This window comes from Hyaena hyaena, unplaced genomic scaffold, assembly GCF_003009895.1.
Source record: "Hyaena hyaena isolate Hyena2069 unplaced genomic scaffold, ASM300989v1 scaffold_66, whole genome shotgun sequence".
Taxonomy (NCBI): Eukaryota; Metazoa; Chordata; class Mammalia; order Carnivora; family Hyaenidae; genus Hyaena; species Hyaena hyaena.
Window position 1 is genome coordinate 2,548,483 of NW_024080696.1, and position 16,203 is coordinate 2,564,685.

General features: G+C 35.9%; 1 protein-coding gene across 3 annotated transcripts in view; it reads right to left on the bottom strand.

Annotated features, from left to right (window-relative positions):
* Positions 1-16,203, bottom strand: part of CASP8AP2 (caspase 8 associated protein 2) — a 37,842-nt gene that overhangs the window by 9,130 nt on the left and 12,509 nt on the right. For all 3 annotated transcript variants that reach the window (XM_039232173.1, XM_039232171.1, XM_039232172.1), the window contains exons 2-7: positions 16,057-16,139; positions 13,286-13,354; positions 9,493-9,593; positions 8,864-8,938; positions 7,314-7,429; positions 101-2,313 (exon numbers count right to left, since the gene is read on the bottom strand). In XM_039232173.1, the coding sequence (XP_039088104.1) occupies positions 101-2,313; positions 7,314-7,429; positions 8,864-8,938; positions 9,493-9,593; positions 13,286-13,354; positions 16,057-16,111 (2,629 nt within the window). In that variant the 5' untranslated portion in view covers positions 16,112-16,139. The remainder of the gene's footprint in view (positions 1-100; positions 2,314-7,313; positions 7,430-8,863; positions 8,939-9,492; positions 9,594-13,285; positions 13,355-16,056; positions 16,140-16,203) is intronic.

Genomic DNA, 16,203 nt, shown 5'->3' on the forward strand with positions numbered 1-16,203 from the left:
TGAACAATATGTTAATTATGCGATCAAAAAAGCACTAATTCTTCTTGCTTATATATTTTTATTCTCACAAAAAGTTATAGAACATAATATAAACTATTACCTTTATGACTGTTATTACATAATGAAACTTGAGATGGGCTTTCCAATCTAAGAACTTTTGCTACAGGTCTCGCTGGACTATTCAGAGGACTGATGGCTTCTGGAATAGGCCTCAGGTGATTGAGGTCAATGCTCAAAACTGAATTCTCATCATCATTATATACTGAGTTTGTTTCACCGATTTCCATTCTGTTGTCCACTAACTCAGACTGCTGAAGTAAAGATTCTTGTGTCTCTTTAGGTGAGCCAGGCTCCAAAGGACAAGACTTACTTTCATCCAGTGGTGTATCTACAAGAGAACGCTCAAATTTGGGGTTACCATCTTCTGAAAGGACTATTGGCAAAATTTCAGTTTCTTCAACTGAAGGCTGCAAAATGCTATCTCTGGATTCAGCTACTTTTGTTGCAAAAGGCTCCTTCATCTCCATACCTTCAGAAATACTACCAGAATTTAAACCATCATTTTGTTTAGTTTCCAATTCCAAGCCAAAGTTTTGAGAAACATTTGTTTGTAATATGTCCATTACCATAGGAACTGCTTCCCTGGCACCATTAATGGTTTGTTCCATCTCTGTTGATGATGGAAACAAGGATTCTGTTTGTTCCATTTCCATAGGTGCTAAGAAGGAAGTCTCTGTACCACAAATGGACACATCACAGCCCACAATATTCTCAACAGATTTAACCAACAAACTACTCTCTCCTTCTATTTTCCTTTCTGGATCACTGGTCCTGGGTTCAGATGCAACTGCAAGAGCATCCATTGGTTCCAATAACTTTGATTTGGTTTCCTCTGCGGTATGTTCACTGACAGAGGAAACACACGTCACTGTTGTCGCCTGCGCCAAGCACTCCAAATCACATATGCCACTGGATTTGGAGATACCGGTTATTTTCGGGTGTTTATCCTGAGAAACAGGCTGCTTTTTAGCAGGAGAAAGAGTTAAGTTCAATTTTTCCATAAAACTCAACTTTAAGTCTTTGTTTTTTGTGTCATTTGGGCCACTGTCAGTTTTAATTCCAGGCTCTTTATTATCTGCTCCTTCAGAAACCTCATTGTTAGAGACTTCACCTTTATCACTTTTGGGCTCATTCTGTCTCTTTAAATTAGTTGTGGTTTTCTTCGTTTCTTTGCTAGTTTGCAAATGTTCAATAGGTGTTCTTTTTTCATTTCTTATATGCCTATTTTCTTCTTTGCTTTCTCGTTCTCTTTTCCTCTTATCTTCAGTTCTATGCCGTTCTGCTCTTAAAGGTGTATTTTCCCATTGGTGCACAGCATCAACTTCCTTGGAGTCAATGTGTTTATGAGTTCTGCTGGATGAAAAAAAGGATGGACATCTTCCTTCCTGAAAACTATGATTACTTCCACCTCTATCTCTTTTACAATCTTCTCTTCCTCTTCTCTCTTCTAGATGGTATTTACTTGAATTATGAGAAGATTTTATTTCATTCTTGGAATGAGGAAGTGATGGTCGTTCAGATCTTCTCCAATGGTCCTGGTCTTTTCCTACGGATTTAGGTTTCTGATCAACTTTTCTTTCTTCTTTATCTTGTGACTTAAGTTCTTTTCTATTTGTATTTTGTGATCTTTCACTTTGTCTTTCTAGTTTTTTGTCACTTTGAGATTCTACTCGAATATATGACCTTTCTCTAAATGTCTCTTTATCCCAAGAGTTAACGCGTTCATTTTTATAATCCAAATCTGTGTTACTTTTAAACTTTGAATTTTTACTTTCAGCCTTCGGTTCAGCTTTACCATATTTCTCAGGACGTCCTTGTAGCCTTTGACTAGCCTCTGTGTTCCTTGATTCACCATCACCACAGCTAGTATTTAAGTCTTTCCGTATTCTATCAGTTCCTCTGCTATACTGGCTATGTCTAATATCTTTTCTCCCTCTTCTATTATCCTCATTTGAGATACTCTCACCAACCTGATAATGAGATCGTGACCAAATGCCATTGTTGCAGTGTTTTTCAATAAATGGAGACAAATACAAAGTGCTCTTTTTTTCACAATGTGATTTTCCTTCCTTTTCGGAATTTGGCAGTGAAGTGCTATGATGTACATCTTTAGAAACATCACTTTTCACTCGGGGATCAGTCTTTGCACAATCATCCAAATGGGGAGATCTGGACTTAAGATCTTTTGTTTTAACTATATCTGGTGTCCTTAGAGTTTTGTGATTATTTCGAAAATGTGAGAACTCAGACAATCTGTCAAGAGATAGAAATTAACAACAAAAACCAAAGTTAATTGCATTTCAATGAATCAGATTTTAATCATATGCAAAACACTTTAAAATTCAGGAGTCACCACACTGGCAAAACTGTTTTACTTCATATAAAGATGTGAGTGATGCTTACCAGCTTCCAACTAAATAGGCCTGTTTTCAAAACAAGGAGCTCTCTTTCATATGTGTTGTTCAAACAAAGTCTAGAGGACCTCTCTGTTCTATCCCAACACTTACCAAGGTCTTCCAGACTTCCCTCACCAAAGGTGATAACTCCCAAACTAACCAGATTCATTTCTTTTAGAACAAGTGCTATTATTTTCTTTCCCTCACTCATTCTAGTGCAACTGAAACAGAAGGAAAAGTAAAAAGTTGCCAGACAACACAATCATAGAGTTCTATGTAGCTCTCTACCCTGGTTTTTTGTTTCACATACAATCCCACAGTAAACCAAAGCATCAACAGCCATATTAAAGTACACGTACTATGCAAAAATAAAGAGAAATATAGAGTTGTGATTCTTTTCTGGTTAATGGCATATATTTATTATTTGACCAAGCAAAAGCCTAAGTCTTAAGGTTGTATATTAGTGTTTCAGAAAACTGGCAGTTTTCCTAACAATAAAATGCAAATAGCTCATTTTAGTTCTTTGTAATATTTTAAGTCCATCTTTCTGAACTTCCATCATTTCTCTAAATCTCCATAAATCTAATCCTAATCAGTTCTAAATGTACAGAGAACACCAAAACTTAAAGAGACTCAGGAATAAGGGGAGATTTTATAAAAGAAAAGAGGACATGGGAGATAGACAATCTAAAACAATATATAGATTTTATATGGATCTTATAATGGGTTAAGTTGTGTTCTCCTCCAAATTCATATGTTGAAGTCCTAACTCCCAGTATTGTATTTTATTATATTTTATTTTTAATGTTTTATTTATATCTGAGAGAGAGAGAGACAGCATGAGCAGGGAAGGGTCAGAGAGAGAGGGAGACACAGAATCCGAAACAGGCTCCAGGCTCTGAGCTGGCTGTTGGCACAGACCCTGAGCCTGATGTGGGGCTCAAACGCACAAACCGCGAGATCATGACCTGAGCTGAAGTCGGATGCTTAACCGACTGAGCCACCCAGGCACCCCATAACTCCCAGTATTTTATGATGTGACTTTGAGGAGAGGGTCTTTACAGAAGCAATCAAGTTAAAGAGTGGTCACTAGGGTGAGCCCTAATCCACTATAACTAGTATCCCTATAAAAAAAAAAAAAAGGGGGTGGGGAATTTGAGGGTGCATCAGTGGCTTAGTCAGGTAAACATCTAATTCTATATCGGCTCAGGTCATGATCTCACCGTTCGTGGGATCGAGCCCCACATCAGACTCTGCACTGATAGCACAGAGCCTGCTTATGATTCTCTCTCTCTCCCTCTCTTTCCACCCCTCTCCAGCACATGCATGCTAGATAGATAAAATACTATCAAAAGTTTTATTTTAAGGGGAGCCTGGCTAGCTCAGTTGGAAGAGCATGCAACTCTTCATCTTGGGGTAATGAGTCTGAGCCCCATATTGGGTGTACAGATTACTTAAATAAACTTAAAAAAAAGATTTATTTAAAACAAATCTTTATATTACACTTTCTAGAATTTATACTCTTAAATTTTCACCTTACATTAATACTTATATTTTTCCTATTAAACGTAAGGTTTCAACCAAATGATAAACACCAGTAGAATACCAGATACAGGTCACAATTAAAAAGTGAAAATAATAGGCAGAATGTTTATTAGATAAGGTATAACCACGTGAATCAATCTAATGACTTAATTCTCATCATTTATTCACCCAGTTTCTCTCTCCACACTGTTGAAAAATCACACCCATCCCCTAAAAGATTTAAATATGTATAAAATTTCCCCAGTATTTCAGGAGGCAATCATACTAGCTGCATTGGTGCGATTTAGTTTAGTAAACACAGCCATCTTCATTTTCAAAAGGCCTATACGTGCTTCATGATATCATCTAGTCCATATATAAAATTACCTTCATTCACCTGTCAATCATTTATTGAGTATCTGCCATGCACCAAGCTCTGAGCTAAGTGCTTGATAAACTGGTGAAGATACAAAGACATGGTCCCTGCTCCCATGAAGCTTAGTTTAGTAAAAAGATAGATACTAAAGTTTAATTCTAGCCCAAAGAGCTCTTAACAGAAATAACAGGGACATAAGAAAGAGAAAGATATTAAACAAGTAATCCCATTAATGATTTTAAAAATTCCAAGTATAAGAAGAATAACAGATTAATACCCCTGTGAAAAGGATGTTTATGCTGAAACCTGAGGATAAGTTGGTTTTCAGCAGGTGGAGGATAGGAAACAGGTAGCAACAGTCTATGCAAAGTGAGGGCTCATGGTACATCCAAGTAACCAAAAAAATGCAGAAATTCCAGAGCTATGATGCCTAGGGCAAAGGTAAACACTAAAGGCAAGGCTTGAAAAGTAGTTTAGGACCATACTGTGAACAGCGTTGTGGGCCACGTTCAGATTTATGATCTTTTATCCTGAGAACAATGAGAACCAATTGATGTATTTTAATTAAGAAAGAGGATAGGATGGAGTAATTCTATGATAGTGAGACGTCCAGACTTGTGCTTTAAAAAGTGTCCTGTCCAGCAACATGCAGAAGAATGAAACCAGATCATCTTCTCAGAACATATACAAAAATAAACTCAAAATGGATAAAGGACTTGAATGTGAGACAGGAAGGAAGCCATCAAAACCCTAGAGGAGAAAGCAGGAAACAATCTCCTTGACCTCAACCGCAGCCATTTCTTACTTGACACATCTCCAAAGGCAAGGGAATCAAGAGCAAAAATGAACTATGAGGGCCTCATCAAGATTAAAAGCTTCTGCACGGCAAAGGAAACAGTCCATAAAACTAATAGGCAACTGACAGAATGGGAAAAGATAGTTGCAAATGACATCTCAGATAAAGGGCTAGTATCTAAAATCTATAAGGAACTCACCAAACTTCACACCCGAAAAACAAACAACCCAGGGAAGAAATGGGCAGAAGATATGAACAGACACTTCTCCAAAGAGGACATCCAGATGGCCAACAGACACATGAAACGATGCTCAACATCCATCCTCATCAGGGAAATACAAATCAAAACCACACTGAGATACCACCTCACACCAGAGTGGCTAAAATGAGCAAATCAGAGAACTCTAGATGCTGGCGAGGATGTGGAGAAACGGGCACCCTCCTACGCTGTTGGTGGGAATGTAAACAGGTGCAGCCCCTCTGGAAAACAGTGTGGAGGTTCTTCAAAAAAATTAATAGAACTTCCCTATGACCCAGCAATAGCACTGCTAGGAATTTACCCAAGGGATACAGGAGTGCTGATGCATAGGGGCACATGTATGCCAATGTTCACAGCAGCACTCTCAACGATAGCCAAAACATGGAAAGAGCCTAAATGTCCATCAACGGACGAATGGATCAAGAAGATGTGGTTTATCTATACCATGGAATACTACATGGCAATGAGAAAGAATGAAATCTGGCCATGTGTAGCAACATGGATGGAACTTGAGGGTATTATGCTGAGCAAAATAAGTCAGGCAGAGAAGGACAGATACCATATGTTTGCACATATAGGAGGATTAGGAGGAACTTAACTGAGGACCATGGGGGAGGAGAAGGGGAAAAATATAGGGGAGAGGGAGGGAGGCAAACCATGAGAGACTCTTGAATGCTGAGAACAAACTGAGGGCTGATGGGGGTGAGGGAGAAGGGAAGTGGGTGATGGGCATGGAGGAGGGCACTTGTGGGGATGAGCACTGGGTGTTATATGGAAACCAACTTGAAAATAAACTATTTAAAAAAATAAGAAAATAAAAAGTGTCCTGTCTGGGGCTTTGATACTGAAAGAGATGAACCAGAGGTGGAAAAGAGCAAGAATGAATGCAGAAATACCAGCACAAAAACTATTGTCAGATGACAGTTGATAGGTAACAACAATGGTAAAAACGGAGAGAAATGAGTAATTTGAGAGATTATAAAGACATAAAAATCGGCAGGACATGGTAATGAATTAGGTCTGACGCATGATTAGAGAGGCATCAATGATAACTTCAAGGCACGGTGACTCCGTGTCCCAGACTAGAAATTTAATCTCAGTGCAATTATTAATAGCACTCCCTTCTACTCTCAAAAGGGTCCTGGTATGGCAATAAATTAAATGGCCAGCATACCTCAGGTCTCTGGCTTACACCAGCTGAATAAATGGAGAATCCACTGAGCTAGGAAACAACTGAAGAAGTTTGATCATAAATTCCATTTTGGATGAGGTAATTTTGAAAATTCTGTATAGACGTGAAGTAGTTATCGCTATATAAACAGAACTCACCTAGTAGGAGTGAGATTACCTCAAATGAATATACTGATAGAGAAAGGAAAAAACATGTCTGAGCTTTGAAGAATTCCAACCTAGTCAAGTACAGAAAAATAAACCTCAAGTTAGGAAAAAAATTAAGAATCATGAAAGCCAAATCAAGAGACTATTTCAAGAAAAGGTCAATTATGTCATATAATGTGCGAGGGTGGTTAAAATGAGAAATCAAAACTATTTGATAGAGCTAGTGGCAGTCACCATTGACCAAATGACAGCCACTTTGGTATACTTATGGAGGCAGAAGCCAGAGTGAAAGGGGGTCAAGAGTGAGTAGAAACAGAAAACAAGGACAGCAAGTTTAGATAACTGCTTTGGAAGTTTGACTATACAAGGGAAGGAAAGATATGAAATTCTCCAGAAGATACTGCCCCCAACCAAAATTTTAAAAAGAGAAAATATTAGTCATAGTAAAACCTTAAAGACTTAATAAAATATTTGATTTTCCTATCTTTCCACTCAAAAGTTTAAAATAGTCCACATATCAACAGCCATGTAATTCATAAACAGATCCACAGCCTTCAATTATACCTTTGGTGAAGATTATTTATTTCTTCATCCTTGCGGTTTATTTCCACTCTAGCAGTTTTGATAAGTGCTGAAATATTCTTCTTAAGGGACTGGTTTTCATTTTTTAAGCTGCAATTCTAAACATCATAAAATATATTTAAAATACATATATAAATAAAATATAGGTCTACAGGATTATAAACTTTTGCTTATTCAATATAGCTACTGACTACAGAATGCTCTAACTGCACACCAGGCATCACATTTTTTATCTTGTATAATTCCCCAAAAAGTCCTATTAGAAACAAATACTATTATGTTCATTATACAGCTGAGAATCAAAGAAAACGAACACCGAAGAAAGGCCATTTCAAGTTAAACTGCTTAAAACATGGATTAAGGGGCACCTGTGTCTCGGTTAAGCACCCAACTCTTGGTTGTGATCCCATAGTCATGAGATAAGGCACCACACTGAGCATGGAACCTACATGGGATTTTCTCTCTCTCTCTCTCTCTCTTCCTCCCTCCCTCCCTCTCACTGTCCCTCCCATACACACATACATGCACATGCTTGCACTCTCTCTCTCAAATAAATAAACATTTTTTTAAAAAAGGGATCAAAATGAAAAGATAATAAATAATAAGAAAAAAGTTCTGTCTGGGTCATTACCTTGAAAATTGAAAATAAAAATGATAAAGCTTTATTATATTTAACAATTTAGGTTTAACTTGCAACAATGTACTAATTCTCAGATGAACAAAGAATGAAATTAGGATTGGCTAGTTATCTAGAGGAAACGGAAACGAAGAGAAACAACTTTACTAAGACAAAATAAGGTAAATTAAACTAAAAATAAAATAAAAATCAGACCAAGATATAACATTCCTGTATTCTGCAGCATGCTCACAAAAAGTCACTCTTGCAAAAATTGTAAAGGGATCACCATCTTCCCCCAACAGCCATTCTAAATCTTTGCTCTTCAAACCATTCTCTTTTAAAACACCTGGTATCAGGGCTCCTGGGCTGCTCAGTCAGTCAGTGTCCAACTCCTGATTTTGGCCCAGGCCATGATCTCATAGTTCATGGGTTTAAACTTCACATTGGGCTCCACGCTGATAGTGCAGGACCTGCTTGGGACTTTCCCTCTCTCCCTGCCCCTCCCAACCTGTGCTCACTCACGCTCTCGCTCTCTCGCTCTCTCTCTCTCTCTCTCAAAACAAATTAATTAAAAAGAACAAAAAACAAACCCACTTGATGTCATCTCCACTAATGTTCTATTACTTAACTGTTAACTAGTGTAACAGATCTTTATGCCAATGCCACTTAAGCAATCAGTTTTCCTATATCATTTTCATTGACACAGAAAACGCATGTTTTGCCATATTTGCTATTTCATTTAACACTAAAAAGAATTTCCTTATAAATCGCCAACACTTAAGCATTTTAATTTCTAACAAAAAATTATTACATTTTGATTTTAAAATAATGCAAAAGGCCCTAGGGCCTCAAAACTTTTCTTCAATGACTAGAAAAAAAGAGTGAAAGGCAAAAATATTCATTACAATCATACCTGTGTCTGTATTTCCTTAAACTTTTTCATCAACTCTTTCATTTGCAGCTGACATTTACCATATTCTACTTGCAACTGTAAGATATAAACAGATTAAGCATCGTTCTAAATTATTTTCTTAGTTTAAATGACCATTTAAAAATATTTTAACATTTAGAAAATCAACCCACTATGAAGGGTAGACAAGGTCTATTTCTATTAACAGAAATTTAGTAAAATTACTGGTTTTTAAAATTGTATCAACCAAAAACATATTTTGTTTAGTTTCACACTCAATCGCCAGACCTTAAAATTCAAATAAAGTAGAAAGAAAATTGTCTGAATTAAATCTTGGGACATTTTATTACTTAGTACAAATCATGAAAAGATAAAATGTTTTATCACACTGATTGCCTGTTGAGGTTTTACATATTCAGACACTTAAATTTAATCAAGCAAAATTATAACTAAATTTAGACAACCATTCAGAAAAGATTTTTAAAAGATCTGAAGTCAGAAAGTGACTTAAATATTCTTTTAGACTAAGAGCTATTTCTTCAACACAGAATGATTAACAGTACGATGATGTCAGCACTTCAGAAGCTACAAAAGGGTAAAATAACTGTGTCCTTAATTCTGGCAACCCATACATCATTATATGTTGCCTCCTTTGCAGTTCCTTCTTCAGTCAGGATTTCTTCATATAAATCCAAACAATTTCTGGATGGTACACATGATTTGGAAGCACTGTCTAAAACAAACATACAAAAAGCCCTTGAATTAAAACATGTACTTTCAGATTAGATGCAATCCCTATCAAAATTCCATTGTCATTGGAAATAGACATTGGAATAGAAATAACAATCCTAAAATTCATATGAAATGACAAAAAAACTGCAAATAAACAAAGCTATCTCGAAAAAGAAGACCAAAGCTGTAGACACCACATTTCCTAATCTCACATTATAATACAAAGCTAGAGGGGCGCCTGGGTGGCTTAGTCGGTTGAGCGTCCGACTTTTGCTTAGGTCATGATCTCACGGTTCGTGGGTTTGAGCCCCGCGTCGGGCTCTGTGCTGACTGCCAGCTGGAGCCTGGAGCCTGTTTCAGTCTGTGACTCCCTCTCTCTGACCCTCCCCTGCTCATGCTGTCTCTCTCTCTCTCCTAGAAATAAAAAAAAAAAAAAAATTATAATACAAAGCTAGAGTAATCAAAACTGTATGCTGTTAACATAAAAACAGATACACAGATCAATGGAACAGAATAAAGAACCCAGAAATATATACGGTAAATTAATTTATGACAGACAAGCCAAGAATATACAATGAGGAATAGATAAGCTCTTTTTTAATAAGCGGTACTGAGAAAAGTGGACCTCTATCTTGCTCTAGGCACAAACTCCAAATAGACTTAAATGTGAGACCCAAAACTCTTAGGGAAAAAAACGTATAGGGGTAAGCTCCTAGACATCAATCTTGTCAAAGATTTTCTGGATTTGACACCAAAACAAGGGAAATAAAAGCAAAAATAACACGTAGGACTTCATCAAATTACAAAGCTTCAGCACAGCAAAGAAAACCATCAACAAAATGAAATGGCAACCCACAAAACGGGAGAAAATATTTGCAAATTATGTGTCTGACATAGGGTTAATATCCAAAATACATAAAGAACGCATACCACTCAACAGCAACAAAAAAGTCTGACCGAAAAATGGGCAGAGAAACTGAATAGACATTTTCCCAAAGACACACAAATGGGCCAAGAGGAACATGAAAAAGTGCTCAACCTGACTAATTATTAGGAAAATGCAAATCAAAATCACAATGAGATAATGCCTTACACCTGCTAGAATGGCTATCATCAAAAAGATGAGACAAAAAGGTATAAATAGGTAATATAATCAATAATATTATAATAACTTTGTAAGGTGACAAATAGTAACTACACTTACCATGAGGAGCATTGCATTAGGTACAGAATTGTCAAATCACTATGTTGTACACTTGAAACTAATATAACACTGTATGTCAACTATACTTCAATAAAATAAGTAAAAAATAAAATGCACCAAACACTCGCCAAACTTAGTAAATAAATGTTCAGTAAAGACTGCTGTTATCAGAGATTTCCCCGATTAAAAAACAAACAAACAAACAAAAACAAAAAAACAGAAAAACCAACCATGAAATAACAAGTACTGGTGAGGATGTGGAGAAAATGGGAACACTTGTGCAAGATTGGTGGAAATGTATACTGGTGCAGCTACTATGGAAAACACCATGGAGGTTCCTCAAAAACTTAAAAATAGAAATATGATTCAGTAATCCCATCTTTGGGTATTATCCAAAGGAAAGAAAAAGAGGATCTCAGGATGCCTGGGTGGCTCAGTGGCTAAGCGTCCAACTTTGGGTCAGGTAAAAGTGGTTAGTTGGTTTGAGCCCCCTATCAGGCTCTCTGTACTGTACAAAAAGCTATCTGTAGTCAAATACTCTACCACTAGGCTATTACTGTGGTGATCATTTCACATCACATATAAATATTGAATTATTATGTTGTATGCTTGAAACTAATATATAATAGAGTTGTAAGTATGATTTCAGTTTGTGGGTTTGAGCCCCACATAGGGCTCTCTGCCGTCAACACAGAGCCCACTTCAGATCCTCTGTCCCCCTCTCTCTCCACCCCTCCTCTCCTCATTCTCTCTCTCTCTCAAAATAAATAAAAACTTAAAAAGAAAAAAAAACAATCTCAAAGAGATATCTGCACACCCACGTTCACTGCAGCATTATTCACAATAGTCACGATATAGAAACAACCTAAGTGTTCATAACAGATGGTTAAAAGAGCCGTGGCATATGTATACAATGGGATATTATTCAGCCATGAGAAAGAAGGACCTCCTGCCATTTGCACTAACATGGACAGACCTTGCAGGCATTATGCTAAATGAAATAAGTCAGAAAGAGAAAGACAAATAGCATATGATACAACTTGTACGTGAAATCTAAAAATGCCAAATACACAGAAACAGACTAGAACAGTGGTTACCAGGGGCTGGGGGTGACAGAAAAGAGACGCTGATCAAAGAGTATAAACTTCTAGGGCCCCTAGGTGGCTCAGTCAATTGAGCGTTGGGACTCTTTAATTTCAGCTCTGGTCATGATCTCATGGTTTGTGAGATCTGACCCATGTGAGGCTCAGCACTGACTGTGAAAAGCCTACTTGAGATTCTTTCTCTCCCTCTCTCTCTGCCCATCCCCCACTCATTCTCTCTCTCTCTCTCTGCCCCCCCCTCAAAATAATTAAATAAACTTTAAAAATAAAAAAAATAAAGTATAAACTTCTAGCTATAAGATGAATAAGGTCTAGGAATATAGTTAATCATACTGTATTACATACTTAAAAGTTACTAGAGAATAGATCTTAAATGCCCTCACTACAAAAAAGAGATGATAATTATGTCACATAATTGATGCAGGTGTTATCTAAGGCTAAAGTGGTAATCATTTTGCAATATATAAGTGTATCAAATCAGTACTTGTACATGTTAAACTTACACAATGTTACATGTTAACTATATCTCAATAAAGGTGGGGAAAATAGAAAATATAGGTGTTAAGCTTTTTGATGTTGTGTCTACTTCAAATCAAGGGACTATATATTTCTCCGTCTCCTTCATTTCATCCAAATCTATTCTGATTGGTTGGAAACCCAACTTACCTAAAATATTTATGGCAACAAATCAGATGTGAGGATCATAATTATTTAAAGCTTTGAGAGATTTTGATTATGGAAAGGTTTCTAATTTGGATAGGTCATTAGACTCTCTGCATATCACGCTTTTATTGATATATTGGTTTTTTTAAGGTTTTTTTCTTAATGTTTATTTTTGAGAGAGAGAAAAAGAGACAAAGCACGAATGGCAGAAGGAAGATAGAGAGGGAGACACAGAATCTGAAGCAGGCTCCAGGCTCTGAGCAGTCAGCACACACCCTGATGCGGGGCTTGAACACACGAACCACAAGATCATAACCTGAGCCAAAGATGGATGCCCAACCAAATGAGTCACCCAGATGCCCTTTACTGATAAATTTGAACACATTTATAGTAACTACCCTTTTCAAAAGTTCTAATATGTAAGCCATGACAGTATGAGTAGTAATATATGTACAGACACCATAACCAGCTCCATTTCAATGTACAAATATATTTACTCTAGGTCCAGTTAAATCTGAAACCACATGAGTAGCAAAACTTAGTGCTAATTTGTTTTACTGATCAAACTTTGGTCAAGAAAATAATTACCTAAGTATAATCATTTTGAAGAATGGGCCAATTGTTCAGGAACTATGCATTACTCCAAGAATTGGCAACAACAAAATAAATACTTCCAACAGACTGGCCAAAGAAAATGAAACTTTTATTTTAGGATTTACATACCAGAAGCAGCACTGTCCAACCCAGCATATATGTCCAAAGAACTTTCATCATTATTTTTAAGAGGAGAAGCTGCAAGAAAACCAAAGACTAGTTAAAAATGACTTTATACAGTTAGTAAAGTTTCTCTAATCCAAGAAAAGACAAAGACGTTATTAGTCTTACACCAAAAAAGACAATTGTTTATAATTTTTAAACATCTTTATACATAGAAAGATCTTAATACACTGATTTATGACTCTATTACATAAGATTTAGACTTAAAAACTCACTTTCAAAAACAAACTTGTAAGAAGATTCCAATTCCATAATAGCAGAGTGGTTCTATCAGATCAATCTCCTGCTGATAACAACTATAAACTCTAAACAAATTATTAAAAGCTATCTGTAATCAAATGCTCTACCATTAGACTATCATTGTAGTGATCATTTCACATTATATACAAATATTGAATCATAATGCCGTATGCCTGAAACTAATAGAATATTATAAGTATAATTATACCTCAATTAAATAAGAAAAAAATGGCCAGGCAATCTGAAAATCTAAAAAACAAACCAAAGCTGACAAAAACTCAAGTAGAGACAACATCTGAAAGGAGAAAACAATCTTGTATGCATCCCCTATCCCCCTTTATTGTAATTGTTGTAGAAGGATAAGCGCTAGTTGGAGCCACAATGGGCAGTGAAAATCAGATGGAAACCTCTGGTCCTAGTAGCTCGAAGAATGAGAGAAAAAACTTGGGGAATGATGACAGCAACTAGAAACTACAAAAGAAAATCCAGAAAGAGTATTCTCCAATTTGTGCCCAAATCTCCAAGTGACCCCCAAACTACATAAGTAAAGGTTAGAACTCCAAAATGTCCAGTTAAAGGTAAAATATCTGAAGAGTTTTCAGTTGCTGTCCACTACAGAGAAGACAGTAGTTTAAGTTCAGCCAAGTTAAATACTTGCTAAAAGTAAAAACACTCTTCAGAGCAATATAGCATAATCCAGGGTCTCTAGAACATAACAGAATTCAGCATCCAGAATGCAATCCAAAATTACTACATAGGAAATCTTGGTAGAGAAATAGAAACCATTAAAACAAAGAATGAGGGGTGCCTGGCAGGCTCAGTTGGAAGAGTGTACAACTCTTGATTTTGGGGTCATGAGTTTGAGCCCCACAATGGATGTAGAGATTACTAAAATAATAATAATAAACTAAAAACAACGAGCAAAGAATGAAAATTCTAAAACTGAAAACTGCGATATCTAATGTAAAAAATATTTACTGTATGTGCTTAACAGGAGAGCCAGTGAATTTGAAGATAGATCAATAAATTACCAATCTCAAGAACAGAGAGAAAAAGATTTAAAACAAATAAACAACAAAAATCTTAGTAACCTTAGTAATATCAAAAGCTCTCACATACTATATATCTGCAGTCCAAGAAGAAAAGAGAATGGGGAGGAAAATGATACTAAAAGGATACTAGAGGGTACTAGGACTAGAAATGGCAAATGAGTAAATATAAAAGAAAAATTTTTCTTAATTTCTTTTAATTCCTCTTAAGTTTTTAAAAATACATAGAATGATTCAAAGTAAAAATTGAAGCTGTGTATCATGAGGTTTATGACTTCTTTAACATAAAAGGATAGATTAAGGTTAAATACAACTATACATAAAAGATTCTACATCTTAGGAAAAAAGGTATCATACTAGGAAGTAGACTACAAAATGTTAAAGAGGTATACTGCAATCCCTTAAGCAGGGATAGTAAATACACCTATATGATGAGTTCTGAGTCCTAGAACTCAGAAAATCATCAAACCTGGAAGCAGTCTGGGGAACCCCAGACATACATGTTTGCACAAATAAGAGAGTAAGACAGGTAAACAGCAAAGAATTTGATACTATACTTAAGCAGCCACTAAAAAATAATCATATAGGTGTTGTAGCCCAAAAAACTAATATATAAATTAGAATGGAATTCTAAAATATGTACGGGGCACCTCAATGACTCAGTTGGTTAAGCATCTGACTTCAGCTCAGGTCATGAACTCAGTTTGTGAGTTCAAGCCCCGCACTGGGCTCTGTGCTAACAACTCAGAGCCTGGAGCCTGCTTCGGATTCTGTGTCTCCCTCAATCTCTCTGCCCCTTCCCTTCTCGTACTGTCTCCCTTTCTCTCAAAAATAAAAAAACATTACAAACAAATTTTTATATAATAAAATAAATTCAACATTTGAAAGAAGGCAAGAAAATCAGAAGGTAAAATATTGATGAGAAAAACTAAAAGTATTAAAATGATTAAAATTTAATAATAAAAATATTTTGGGGTTACCAGGTAAAATAGGAACAAAAATAGCAGATTAAATAAATGTATATCAATGTTAAATTTATTGAAATTGATAATTGTTCCATTGTTACATTTAAAAACCCAATTTTTTCTTATGAAATACACACTGAAGTATTTGGGAGTAAAGGGCCATACATAATGTATTCAACTTACTCAGGAGTAACAAATACATATTTTATATTTCTTTCGATTGGTAAATAAATATTATTACCACTTGTATTGGTGAAAGTGTTAATTGCATTAAATTTAGGAGCCCTGAAAACATATAATAATAAGAAAGCTCACATTTACTAAACATTTCCTATTTGCCAGGCACTTTATTATATTAATTCATTTATGTGTGGGGAAAAAAAGTTGATAACAGTGTTTTCAATGAGAATAAATGATTTCATAATGAAATAAATTTAGAAAGACAGTTAAAATGAACTCTTACCAGAAAAGACATCAAATAAACTTGTTCCATCACCATTGTCATCATCTGCTGCCATGATCCTATTTCCTTTTGACAGTCGCCATCTAAAGTGTTAAATATAAAGATTTTCCATTGTTAAAATTAACCTCACAATTCAGAGAATTAACC